This window comes from Centrocercus urophasianus, unplaced genomic scaffold, assembly GCF_019232065.1.
Source record: "Centrocercus urophasianus isolate 14NV4802_14NV808 unplaced genomic scaffold, USGS_Curo_1.0 seq_38, whole genome shotgun sequence".
Classification (NCBI taxonomy): Eukaryota; Metazoa; Chordata; class Aves; order Galliformes; family Phasianidae; genus Centrocercus; species Centrocercus urophasianus.
The window spans coordinates 5,226,852-5,240,828 of NW_024884955.1; the positions used below are offsets into that span (position 1 = coordinate 5,226,852).

The following is a 13,977-nucleotide window of genomic DNA, read 5'->3' on the forward strand; positions in this document are numbered from 1 at the left end:
TGAGTCTTCAAATTACCACCTCCTTTCTAAGTAACTTATCTGCCAATTCAACTCTGGTTTTTCAAAGGCATTTGTTACGTGAAACCAGCCCTTCGATGCTCCTTAAATTGTGCTGCAATAATAGCCAATGGTCTGTTCTGCGCTGGGGAGTCTGCTGGAAGAGAACTGGGCAGTGATTGCAATCCAAGGAGCTGTGACCTTGCACAGGCAGCCTCCCTTCTCCAGTGCCTGTCAGGAACTCCTGGTTTTTGGTTGCCTGCACAGTTCCACAAGGAATCAGTTTCATGCTTCTTCTTTTTTTTTAATGTAGATATTCTTTCCAGCGTTTTCTTGAAATTCCTGACTTCCACAAACATACTGCCAAAGCTTACTTCCTAGAGCATTCACTGAATGGAAAACAACTATTTAAAAATCCATCCCCTTGTCCTCATGGAAACAAAGATGGGTTCAAGCTGGAGTGGCAGTCCATGTTCATGTGGCCCTGCAGACGGCCCCCAGGACAGGAATCCATTCTAGGGATGGCTGGAAGGACACCCCCTTCAAGGGGGGATATGCCAGAAGGGCTGCAGGCCAAGCCTCTACAGTGGTGGCACGTCCAAGCTCATCCCGTGTCTCACTTCATCCTACACAGGTCCTAATGTATTTACATGCCCTCTGAAAATAACATTGGTTCTGCTCCCAGAGAGGTGAGATCATGGGGTCTTGAGACCTACAAGGGACAGGCGTTCCTGGGGCCCTGAGTCCTGTAGTGGACACGAGGTGGAGGGTTCAAGTGGGGTCTGCTGATAAAACTACAACTACTGACAAATGTAGGGGAGCTGTCACTCTCCCATAGAGCACAGGCACATTCATTAAACAAGGCAGACTCCTGCATACTACACTGGTAACTTTTATATGCCTGGCTAATTAGAACAAGATACTGCTGAGGAGCTGTTTTCTCTAAGATCAGGGTTTTATTTGCTAAGCCTTCCGGGGCTCTCTGATTAGGGTAATACATGGTGAGATTGTTACAATCTTATTTATTCAATAATATCTCTAGAGCTGGAGAGCTTCCAGGTAATGCAACCTGAAAAAAACCTCGGGTGGTATTTGGACTCCATTTCCTTAGGGAGGTGGCAGGGTCTGAGCTGGCAGGAACAGGACAGGAAGAGCTGATGTTGTACATGAGCAGGGAGGGCAGGCAGAGGGCAGTGATGGGGTTGAGTTAATTGCTTACAGAAGCATGAGGATAAAGTGGTGACGAAGGGCAAATTGTCAGATGAGCTGGGTGATCAGCTATGCATGGGAACGGGGCAGGAAGCTGATGCTTGGGTTTGAGATGTTCTTCCTTGGAGTGATGGTACTTGCAGAGCTCTTAGGTTTGTCCTTAGTATGTGAAATGTCCCCATATGCCTCTGCGATCACAAATAATTCTCAGTGCAAAAACATAGTAATCTCACTGCCGGGGCCTGCTAAACACAGCACCCAAACCTTCCCAAGCCTGGGATTTGTCTGTTCTCCTGCTGAGGGATCCTTTCTCTCTTCCCAGATATCATCCCCAGTCCTTGTGATGAACGGAGACATCCGAGGGAAGAAGATCGCCAACATCGCCGACGTGTGCGAGTCCATGAAGCAGCAGCTGCTGGTGCTGGTGGAGTGGGCCAAGTACATCCCTGCGTTCTGCGAGCTGCCCCTGGACGACCAGGTGAGCAGACCTGTCCCCCCGCCTCACTCTGCCCCGGTGATGGCATCGGGAAGCCAAACGAGGGCTGAGACCTTCAAAGAAAATGAGCATTGTTTGCTCCGCTGTCGTGACTGCCGGCCTGATTGGGAGCAGCATCCATACAATGCCACCGCAGGCCGTTTGATGTGCGATAATCAGCCGATGAGCACAGCGGTGATAACAGCGAGCTCAAGTTAGGTACACAATCAGGTGTGCGTTCTGTATGTATCTGCCAGTCAATTGTTTATTAATTATGGCTTGTGCAGTGCTTTGAAAACCTAAGGCGCTATACAGAATGATTAGAGTAGTCAGACTTAGCAGGAATTCTCACCTAAGGTCTGCTCAACGCTTAAAATCAAACTATTTGTCTATCATTCTTTCTGTTTCTTGCCAGGGGATGTGTTTCTACCCATCCTCCTACTGTGGAATTACTGAAACTAAACACAATTTTGCTCCCAAATAAGAAAATCTCTCTTCTGAGTTAAAAAGCAAGAATATATCTGCATTTAACACGAATGATCAATTGACATTTGCTAGTTTCCTAACCAGGGTAAGCACCGTGGGTTTGAATTGCTCTGTAAAGTAACTCTGCAAGACCTGAGGCAGCCTCAAAGAGATACAGGGAGGTTTTTGCTGCTAAACCCAAATGTCAGAGATCTGCAGCAGATTTTACAGGACATGGCTGTGCCCTGGCATTTGAGGGGGATGGGCAGGAACATCACTTCTGGAGGCAGCCAGCATGGTTCGTGTCCCACATAGGAAGGGATTTGGTGATTCCCATTTAGCCACTGTGCAGTCAAAAAAATCAGCCTGGATCAATCTCCAGTCCTGTTACAGAAAGTGAGAGGATCCAGCTGGTCACAAAATCCCAGGCTGAGATCTTCAGTAATCACCCAGCAGCTCTTTCAATGACTTTTTACAGCACTTGCTTCCCTTTTTTCTTCTTTTTTTTTTTTTTCCTCCATTCTATGGAAGTGTTCCATTATTCAAAGCAACAGCTAGTCCACTAAACTCCTATGGCAAATGCAACTCAAATTTTATGAAAAACAAAATGGAGCCCAATGGCGAGTGACATTTGCACAGCAAAGAGGCTGCAGCCTCACAGAGACCTGGGGCAGCACTGCATAACCTCCTGCATCCTTCTGCCATTTGGAACAGAGGCAATAAAGCTGGTTAACAGCTCTGCAAATGACAGCAATTTCCACATGAGCTCATTTTACAATTGCGGGGCTGTCAGACTTTTCAACAGAAGAAAAGTTTGGCAGCCCTGCCATTGCAAAATCAAAACCTAAGGAGGCAGTCGGAGCCCTTCCCACAGGGGAGGAGGCGCTTCAAACTGGAGGAGGTCTTCTGCTGTGGTCATCCTGCGCTGTTCTCCTACAACAGGCAGCTCCCAAAGGGCAAAGACGACCTGCATCAAAAGGAATTAATGACATCCATGCTTTTGAGGGACACAGTGTGAGAACAGGGACAGCAAATACCCAGAGGAATGCGGGGAGGACAGAAATGGCAGGGAGCAGGAGTGAACAAAAATGCACAAGCCCAGTGCCCAAGGGGCATGAGAGCTGGTCAAGACATGTCTGGTGGGAACACTGAATGTTGGAAACGCTGATACATTGCCACTGCAATACTGCCTGAGAATGAGTCATCTCTGCCAGCACTTACATACAAAAGGTCACACCCAACTCATTTTTCCTCTGCACCAAAATGTCAAAGCGCTGGGCTTGGTGGGGCAAAGCCATTTCATTGCAAAGTTAAAGTTCTACTTTGTTGTGTTACGACTTTTATATTTATCGTTAAAGTTCTACTTTGATGTGTTACAACTTCTGTGTTTACCCTGGCTGAGAACAGGCCGATGTACCTCAGGCTGATCACCAAAAGAACAAATATCACTTAAGAGGGTTTTGCCACATTGAAGTAAACTACGTGAACTCTGCTCAAACAAAAAAGACCACAAATTTTATGCAAACAAAGCAGTGTTTCTGTTTCCTGAGCTTTTCTTGAATTTGTAACAGGCAGAAGAGCTCTCCATGAGGCTCCATTGCCCACTGGGAAGTGCAGTCTTTTCAACCTTCTCAAATTTTTGGCAGATGGGGAAGCTCAGTTTTGTGCAGCTCTGCTAATTACGAGCAGCTCAGCGAACACATCCACCCATGTTTGGACAGCGATAGAGAGAAGCTAGATTTTGGCATACAGATAAAGGCTCCCCAGCATCGTGCATGCATAGTCTTTTTGCAAGGACCTTCACTCTGTTTATTTTGCATAACTCTTTTACACCCTCTGAAAAAAACAAGCCCTCTCTCAGACATCAGCATCTTTTCTAATCAGTGCTTTCTTCCCCAGGTGACACACACTCCGGACATTTCGGGCAGGGTAGGGCTTTGCTTGGCTTTGTCAGATGCTCAGAGATAACACACTGAGAAAGGGAACCATTCCCAACAGGACACACTTTTCAGAATCTCTCCTTTAATGTTTAATGATTGTTTTCTTCAGCAGAGGATCCTGGCTGGACATTAAGAGGCCTCTGCGTCAGGCTGTCCAATTGTTAACTTCTGTTTCTGCCTAAATCTCTGAAATTTTTAACTGAAGGAGAGCGAAAGATTCAGAACATTCTCAGGAGCCACTGGAGGGTATAAAATGAAACACTTCAATCATTAACACTGGGGCAGAAAAACATCCCCTTGGCTTCCCTGGCCCAAACGCCCGTTGCTGCAGAAGGAGCAAGGTGACCAGAGGGTGACCCCAGCAGCCAGCAGACGTGGATCTCCACGAGTGGGATTTCAGCAGGATGTGGGCACCGCTCAGAGATAAAGCAAAACATCATCTCCCCTCACACAGGCACTTGGGGAAGAATCATTCCTGGGCCACTGAACACACTCAGCCTTGTGTCTGTCTCTGCATCACACAAGTAACGCATCCCTACTCTTACAGGTGGCACTGCTGCGGGCACATGCAGGTGAACATCTGTTACTGGGAGTTGCCAAGAGGTCCATGGTGTTCAAGGATGTCTTGCTGCTAGGTAAAGAGTGCACTTCTGCTCCCCACCAACTGCTTCTGCTAAGCTTCCCTGCCAGGCTAAAGGGGTGGGTGGCTCAGTGTCTGCAGGCATCCCTTCTGCAGGGTGGTGGATTGAGCCCTTCTCTGTTTTAGGGAGCCAAACACAAGCTTTAGGTGTAGCTAGGCCTGGCTCACACTCACATCATTGACACACTCCTGTGGCAAACATGGAGGACAGTGAACATCCACATCACTGCTCTGGCTCAGCATGAGCAGGCAGTGGTATGGCTGAGAAAACAGCTCTTTTTCTTCAGGCAGCTTCTTCTTGCTTGAGTGATTCCCAATAGGTTGCTCTGGCAACTCAGATCATCATTTCTGGTGGGCCACAATAGGGATGGGACTGAAACAGAAACTTCTTAAGGCTTCCATTGTAAAATTATCTCAACATTAGTCCCCTGGATTTTGAACTCCTTGCTACCCTTATGAAGGCTTGGGCAATGTCAAGGTGATGGTCTGTGTGCTGCTTGTCCAAAGGGAACGACCACATCATCCCGCGGAACTGCCCTGAGCTGGTAGAGGTGAACCGTGTGGCCATCCGCATCCTAGATGAGCTGGTCCTCCCCTTCCAGGAGCTGCAGATAGACGACAATGAATACGCCTGCTTGAAAGCCATCATCTTCTTCGACCCAGGTATGAGCCAGCTTACAGCAGGCAAGTGTCACCAGCACAGGGAACAAGTCTGTTATGCCCACTGATACTAGCTGGAAGTTGTGGAAATGCTGCCTGATCTCCTCTCAGGCCCAAACTGTTCTTAAAGGGAGGGGTGAGGTCAGCCCAAGAGGAAAAATACCTGCTGCTAGAGTATCAGCAGAGTAGAGTATCAGACAGCTCACCTCAGCCTGTGCCCAGAGCTCATGCTATCACTAAAGGACAGTTACTAGGGGAGCAGCCTAGATGGCTTTGCTCTGTGTGTTGTTTCAGATGCCAAAGGACTGAGCGATCCCTCCAAGATCAAGCGGATGCGGTACCAGGTGCAGGTCAGCCTGGAGGACTACATCAATGACAGGCAATACGACTCACGGGGCCGCTTTGGGGAGCTGCTGCTGCTGCTGCCCGTGCTGCAGAGCATCACCTGGCAGATGATAGAGCAGATCCAGTTTGTCAAGCTCTTTGGCATGGCTAAGATTGACAACCTGCTGCAGGAGATGCTGCTGGGAGGTGAGTATGTGAGGGTCCTGCAAGAGCACTCTCGGTGCTCCCTAATCACCATTCCATTGGGAATTACATATCCATTGTTCACCTGAAAAAGGTGGAGACTCGGCCTCCACCTCCAGGTCATGCACCTTGACTTGCATGAAAATATCTCACCTGTCAATTGCTGTGATAACACAGACTACTCCATTTCTATTCCCCTGAAGAGCTGCTTTACTTTGCAACCCCCAAACTCTTGCCAGCCAGCTTTTTCTCTAGTCCTCCTCTATCAGAAGGGAACCAGCAAAACCAAAGGGTCTGAAAGATCAGCTTGACAGTGTGTCCCTGCCCTCCTGAGCTGTCTCTGTCTGCCACTGTGGCAACAAAAGTGATATGCACATTTTTAGGTTCATCAAGTGAAACGCCACATGCTCACCACCCCTTGCATCCTCATCTGATCCAGGAGAACCTGGGAACAAACGTCATTGTGGCCAACACAATGCCTCCTCAGATGCACAACGGGCAGATGTGTGAGTATCACCAGGGAGATGGGAGTTTTCCAGCGTGGGTGGAGGTAGTTTCTACCTTGCAAGGAAATTTCTATGCAAGATAGAGCCTCTGATCAAGTGTGTGAGAAATTCCTATGCAGAAAGGAGGGAAAGACAAACAGAGAAGTGGGTTAGATTAGATTAGACTAGATTAATTGATTCAACAAGATGTTCCTGTGTCAGACTGCCACTTTTACATAGCCCTTAAATTCAGGGATGAATGATCCCATCCAGTGCCTAATGAAATCAAAGGAAAGGCTCCCCTTCCCCTGAATGCCTCAAACACACTACTTCCTCTGCAAAAACGTAGAAGTATTTTGTTCACTCAGGGCCACCATATGGGAATTTGGACTGAGTTGAGCTCAGCTGACCAAAAAGTGTGGCCAGCACAGATTAAAAGGCAGCAGCTCTATTCATCCATTGCTCATTATTATGCCTCTTCCAGGACACTTGGGTCTGCGTGTCAGGACTGCCATGCAGCCACCATGCAAGCCATTGGGAGCTAGGGTTTAGCTACAGAGCCTCTTTCTTGCTTAAATCTGAACCTCACACATATAAGACAAATCCCAGCGCCATCAGGTCTATTGACCCTCTTCTAATTTTGCTTTTCTCTCTGTAGCTACTCCAGAAACACCTCAGCCATCTCCGCCTGCGGGTTCAGGGCCAGAGCAGTACAAGCTGCTGCCCGGAGCCATTGCAACTGTGGCAAAACAGCCCACCTCCATCCCACAGCCTGCCATCACAAAGCAGGAGGTCATCTAGCAGCCTGCAGAGCAGCTGGCCACATTTAGAAGACTGTGTGGGAGAAAAGCCTGAGCAGACTCCGTCACTGTGAAAAAAGCCATCCTGAGGACCTCGGGCACGAGCACACGGACTTGCTTATCGGACTAGGCCACCACTACCAAAAGCTGTCTTCCTGCAGCTACAGACAGCACATGCCACGGAGAGCCTCGAGTCACAGAGCTAAGACTGAAGCCTTACTGAAACCCACGTTCGTTGTAAGAAGGGCCAGACTGCTGCCTTTCCCAGTCGGGAGGTTGCAGTCCTGGTTGGGGACACTGCAGCTAGCTGTTCCGCTATTGCTACCTCTCAGCATCCATTCAGTGTACACCAGACCCTGTGAACAAGTGATCCTCCAAACCATGAGGCTGTGCTGGGTGAAAGGAAAGGCTTCATCCTCACAGCTGTGCCGGTTCCCCAGGCAGCCCCTGGGGCAGCCAAGCTTCACTGAGGTGGGAGCTGCCCCAGGAGCACTGCTGCATCAAAGCGTGCTGGGGTTTGCCTGGCAGCACTGTCAGAACTGCTCCTCAGCCCATCCCAGATCTTTCCTCAGTCACCCTCCAACAAACCAAGCCCTCGGCCAGGTCTAACAAACCTTTCCAGCTGATGCAGGGGCAAAGTCTGTCCCACCAAGATTCTCCACTGTTGAGACCCTTCTGCTTTTGGGTGGGTTTTTCTGTTTCCTCACCTGGGGCTGCCCACACCAGGCCTCAGAGGCAGCCACTGCCAAACTTTCACACTGCTCCCCAGCCATATAGGGCAGCTGCAGCCTGTGGGTTCAGGAAATGTCACCCAGCGGGATGGGGCCAGCCCTGCACAGGCTGGCTGTGGGCAGCACTGCTTGAAATACCAGCAGGCCCAGTGCTGCTTCTGAGCAGCCAGAGGACCGCGTGGTGCTGGTTCAGAAGAAGCAGGGGCAGGACATGTGAAAGGGAAAGAGCCTCACACATGGGCTGCCTCATGCCAGGGGATTTGTGACCCAGTAGTTCAGTTCAGAGCCAGCCTAATTCTGAGGTATGTGTCCAGCTCAGTGCCACTCCCTTTGCACAGAGTGAGTGGCTGATAACAGATTTATAGGGCTTCGTAACAGGATAAGAATTGAATTCCTTGTGGCTCCTCCAAATCTCAGAGGGTTTGGGAACAGTCACCTCATAGCAGAACACTTCAAGTCCTGCTGTGAGGATTGACAGAAGTCAGGGTCAGATCCCTGCAGCCTGCACCAGCAGCACTGCCCTGGCCGTGCCCTCGTCTCCTGTCTGCCCCGTGCTTTTGTCTAAGGCCTGCCAGGGCTGCAGCCACACCAGTACGACCTTTGGTTTACAGCCGAAATCAGCCAGCAGCCTTCCTGGAGCTCACACAGCAACTTCAGGCTTCCCTTCTCACTCATTGCTGGCAGCACCGAGGCAGAGGTGCCAAGAAAACCTGGAACGAGCGCTTTTCATCAGAAGAGACTCGGCAGCAGATGCCCCGCATCTGTGCTCTGGAAAATCCAGCATGGAAGAAAACAATCCTGGTTATCGCTGGGGCAGCAGCAGATGTAACCATCCACAGACCGTGTTCCTGACGGTCCATGCCCCGTGGTGGGCGCCCACAGCTGCCAAGGGGCCCGGAGAGGTCCCTGGGATGGATCTGAGCTGGGCCAGAGGAGCTGCAGATCCCTCCCTCGATCGCCAATGCAAAAAGGAACCGCCTCGCCTTGCGCTGGTGGCATCCCGAGTGTTGTATCATCTCTCAGAGCTGGTGGCATTATACCCAGTAATTTATTGCAATGATGAAGCCAATCATTTTCTGTAAATTATTTTGTAAATCACATTGATTATTTATAATTGGGAAATTAAATGTAAAAAAACTTCACAAGCAGGCTGTCTTTTCCAACCTCAGCAACCCCTTTTCCTGTATGCAGAGATACTCTGTGGGGATCCCTTTTGGTCCATTTGCACCAGGCATTCCTCGATGCTGTACATCTATTTGTGCTGCTTACTGCCTTCCAGTGGAAACAGAGGAATATTTCTTCACTAGAGTTGTATTCATTAAAAAAAAGAAGAAGAAGAAGAAGAAAAAAGAATAAATCACAAAATATTTTCTAACTTTTCCCAGACAGATGGACTTCTTTCTTCTGGGAGGACTTATTTTAAATCATGGTACTCACCTCCCTGCCTGTACAAGCACAAAGTGTGTGTGCATTGAGGAAAAAAGCCCAAACAAGTGTTTGATGCTGCTGCCAGCTGCCACTGCTTCACGTTAATCTTAATGTTAGCTGGTGGCTGAGGCCTTGAGGCCATGTGTGCTGGAACCATAAGACTGAATGGCAAACTCAGTTTTCATTAAAAAAAAAGAAAAAAACCAAACACATGAAGAATAAATATTTACCTTCTATGATTCCAGAGAGCTTAAAAAATTAACCACGCTCTGAGTGTCAAGTAATGGAAGCCAAACTACGTTATTAGCATTCTGAACCCATGCATTTTGAAGTCCTCATTGTATTTTAAAGGCCGTTTTGGAGCAGTCTGGGTGATGCTTCTGCTTTGGCTCACACACAGCCAACTACTGCAGGCAGCAGGTGCAGCCAAAGACAGACTGAGGCTACAGGGCACAATGAGACAATAAAGTGAAAGTCAGCTTGTCTCCAGTCATAAAGGTGAAGAAATACACTGACAATCAGAGAAGGCTCTTAATGACCTGCTCTCCTGATCACAGGAGCCTGTTCTCAGCTGCAGTGTGCCCAGGAAGATAACGGGAAGAGAGCAGAGAGGATCACAGTGCTGCAGATTAGGTCAGGGGCAGGACCACCATCCGGCTCTGACCCCCAGGAGATGCCCTACACATCCCCCACCTGCTCCCCCAATGCAAAATGAGGGCAGTCCTGCCCTGGGGGGAGCTGCAGCCATGCACTGACCTTCAGTGACAGCTGTGTCCGTGAATGCTGCCAGCAGGTATGAGACACAAAGCTATGCTTGAGGACTGAGTAGAGACAACACTTCATGTACACCTCCACTCCGAGGCCCCAGAGTAGGGTAAGCCTTGAATAACACTCCCTCAATATGTGCATTCCCTTCCTTGGCTGAGCAGCAGAGCCCCAGTGCCATGGCTGAGCAGGTGGCATTGCAGCAAACACAGTGACTGAGTGGCTGGGCCAGGCAGAAGAAGGAAGAGATGTTAGTTCCTCACCATGAATGTGAAATTAAACCCAGGGCTCCCCTGCCTGCCACAGGAACCCTGTGAACCACAGTTGGGTTTATGCCCTAATAACACCATATAAGCAATATCAAATCTTTGAAGCAATAAATTCTCCTGGATCCCTTCTTGTGAACTACTCTATCAAGGTTGCCCTTTACCTGGTTAATCTTAAATCAGTGCAGTCCCTACAGAAGGTTTCTCACTGCTAGTTTCAACTCACTTGAAAATAAACCCACAAGATGCCCCAGAGGCAACCTCGTCCTTACGTGGCATCCTCAGCCAGAGCCCTCACCCCACCTGTCCCTCCGGCCCAGAATCACAACATGGCACTGGCCTTGCCACGCATTGGCTGTGTTTTATCCTCCGCAAAGGCAATGTCCCATGTCACAGGAGATGTCCTCCATGAGGACAGCTGCACTGGCCTTTTAGACAACTATTTGACATTGTTGGGGAGGAGAGCTTTCTACTGTCCTCTTCAGCGCTGCTGTGTGAACTAAGGACATTATCCTGAGGATCAGAATCTCCAGCTGCAAGATATTTTCACGATGTCCAAGCAAAGATCTGCAGAAGTGGTATTTTTAGGTACCCTGGCCACTAAGAAATGCATTCTTTTCATATTCCTTATATAACCCTCATCTGAAACAGCCAACAGGCTTTGGAGCCTTTTCCGCAGCTTTCGTATCTCAGTGGAAAGAAACAAACAACAGAATAAATAAATAAATAAATAAATAAATAAGGCAAATGAGTTTTATCTCTGACAAAAGCAACTATTGCTGCTATTAAACTCGCAAGTGCATACAGAGACACAGATAGCCCTGAAAAACAAGAGGCGGGAGGGACAGCTCAGCAACGTGGCACTGCTGAGCCAGGCAATTCTGTGTGCCAGGCTGTGCTTCCTTCAAGGCTGAGCGCAACAAACACCAACCAGTTTGGGGATGCGGGCCAGGCACCGCACATCCCCCTTCCACACCAAGAGGCCGGAGGAGGAAGGATAAGCTGTGGGTACGTTTAAAATCCCTCTCCCCATTCCTAATGAAGGTGTGACCCTGACAGCCATAAACACACCTAGCACCTGAAAAATTGCCAGCCAGGCCAATAAACACAGCAATATAGTGTCAGCTTCGTTACGTGCGGAACGAGCAGCACAGCTCAGCACAAACAAGAACGCAGACACTTCCTTCAGCTCACTGTGTAAGGGGCTGTTGGGGTGAATGGTGTGCTCTGCACTGAAGAGGTGAAGAGCACTGAATGTGCTTGGGAAGAAGAGCAGTTTGGGAATTTTATTTCTGATGTTAGATATTAGGGAAAATTTCTTCTCCAAAAGAGTGGTGATGCAATGGCACAGCTGCCCAGGGAGTGCTGGGATCACCATCCCTAGAGGTGTTCAGGAACCATGGGGATGTGGCACTAGGGGACAAGGCTAGGGGGTACAGTGGGGCGGCAGGGGGTTGGACTTGGTGGTCTTACTTGTTTTTTCTAATCCTAATGATTCTATGATGGCAAGGCTTCCTCTGGCTTTGGACCCGGAGCATTGCCAGGCGTGCTGTGACTGCTGTCAGCTCTGAGGACTGAGACCAGCGGTGCTGCAGCTGTGGGAGAAGACACAGGTACACAAACTGCTTCCCACTGACGTAAGGGCTTGTGATGACTACCTGGCTGAAACAGCAAAGCACTGCTCCAATCCAGTGAGAAGCAGCGCTTCCTTCATCTGGCTCCACCATTTTCAGACTGGATTTTGCAGGATGAAACCCACGTGCTTGCTCCTGCTACTCTCACCTGTGCAGCACGGGTCCTTGAGCAGCACTCACAGCCCCACAAGCACCGATCCTGCCAGGCACACATCCTCATGTAGAGACAGCTGCTGTCCTTCCAGCGTGCAAAGGCACTGGGAAACACAACAGAAGATCAGGCAAATGCTGTCTCAGTTCAGAATAAATTTAAACTACAGAAATCCCACAATATTTAAAACACTCCGAGGCCCCCACCAAGCACATTCCTCACCAAGGCTTTGCAAAACCATTGCTAGTCTCAAAGCTAGTAAAGCCAAAGAGGAAAGCAGCCTTCTCAAACCCCGGGTAAGGCTGCGTGCCTGTGTCACGCTGTGTGTCTGACCACCACGTGTTCCCATGACTTCTGGGTGTGAGGTGTCTGCCTGCACACAGCTGCTCCCATGGCAGGTGTGACAGGTTTGCATGCATTTGCATAGTGCAGCCTGTTTCCAGTGCTTTGCATGCACCTCTGGCCTGCCGCACGCGTGGGCAGAGCATGTGCAGAGCAGGGGCAGAGCTCTGCAGGCAGTGCTGCTGCAATAGCAGGCAGTGCCTGAAGCCCAGGGATCAGAGCCCCTCTTGGCCCGAACTGCTCACAGATTATCTTTATTACCGGACTGTTATGTTTGCTCAGTTTAGAGATTTAATATCAGTTTAAAGCCTTCTCTGCTAGCAATGCTGTTTGAAGTCATGCTCACTTTTGGTCTCAGCTTGCCAAGACTGTAAAATGTTTATTGCTAATGGTGGAAAAGCTTAAAGAAGCCAAGATAACTTTCCCAGGCTGGGCATTAAGACTGTTTGGATAAGTAAATGAGTGAAGAGTACTACACGGACTTCATTAAATATCAACCAACACCAACAGCCACCCATTTATAACACAACGGCAGGGCAGGAGCACCCAGCAGCAGCAGAGCTGAGAAAGGCACCAATCAGGCAACAGCAGAGGAAGGCTGGGTTCCCCACAGGCCCAGGCATGGCTCCAAGGTCAGGCAGTGCTGAACTGCTGGCTGAAGCTCCTGCAAAGTGTGGCAGAATCGGAGCCAACGAGGCAGGAGCCCCCTGTCAGCTGGAGAGGAGTGCATGCACACAGTGCAGAGCATCCTGCCTCCTGCAGGATAAGGACAGGACTCCCCAAGTAGAGGAGGGCTGCCTGGATGCCTGCTTCCATTTTTTAGCTCTCACTTCCTTATAGACGTGTTTTGCATTTACTGGTTTCTAATCGCAGGACACCACAGCACTCAGAGTAAATTACAGAAACTCTCACCACCACTCCTGTGGTATCACAGCCAGAATCTTCAGAACTCCCCCCAAGACCTGGCTCCGGGCTCAGATCCTCCGATCCTCCCCTTCACCACCCGCTGCTCTCGGAGTTCAATGCTCTCCACCTGAGAGCTCAGACAGGAGTTGCTGTGTTTGGGGACTGACCCCAAATTACGTTCCATCTCCAGTCCTTCACTGCACTGTTCTCATCTCTGCTTTCCTTCCTTATTGTCTTTGTCTTATGCCAGCCTGTCCCCCATCCCGTCAGCTACCCACACCTACTCCCTGCTGCAGCAGCAATTAACCAGCTCCATTTGGACCGACCGATCTCCTTTCTTTAGGATGCAAATTCCACCCCACTCTGCACCCTACAGCACAAACCCCAGCTCGCAACTCCGGCATTCTCCACTTGGTGTTTTAAAGCCCCTCCTCAGCCCAGCCCGATCTGCTTCTGATCACAGCACGACACCGGGATCCAACACAGCTGGGGACATCCCTCATCCCGCTGCCTACAGGAAGCCGCACAAAGCACCGACACACGGCCCTAAATGAC

The 13,977-nt window shown here is 49.6% G+C and overlaps 1 protein-coding gene across 4 annotated transcripts in view; it reads left to right on the forward strand.

The window, feature by feature from the left end:
- Nucleotides 1-9,072, forward strand: part of HNF4A (hepatocyte nuclear factor 4 alpha) — a 29,287-nt gene extending 20,215 nt beyond the window's left edge. For all 4 annotated transcript variants that reach the window (XM_042832281.1, XM_042832279.1, XM_042832280.1 and 1 more), the window contains exons 5-10: nt 1,529-1,684; nt 4,634-4,721; nt 5,234-5,389; nt 5,681-5,917; nt 6,298-6,420; nt 7,058-9,072. In XM_042832281.1, the coding sequence (XP_042688215.1) occupies nt 1,529-1,684; nt 4,634-4,721; nt 5,234-5,389; nt 5,681-5,917; nt 6,298-6,420; nt 7,058-7,200 (903 nt within the window). In that variant the 3' untranslated portion in view covers nt 7,201-9,072. The remainder of the gene's footprint in view (nt 1-1,528; nt 1,685-4,633; nt 4,722-5,233; nt 5,390-5,680; nt 5,918-6,297; nt 6,421-7,057) is intronic.
- The last annotated feature ends 4,905 nt before the right edge of the window (nt 9,073-13,977 follow it).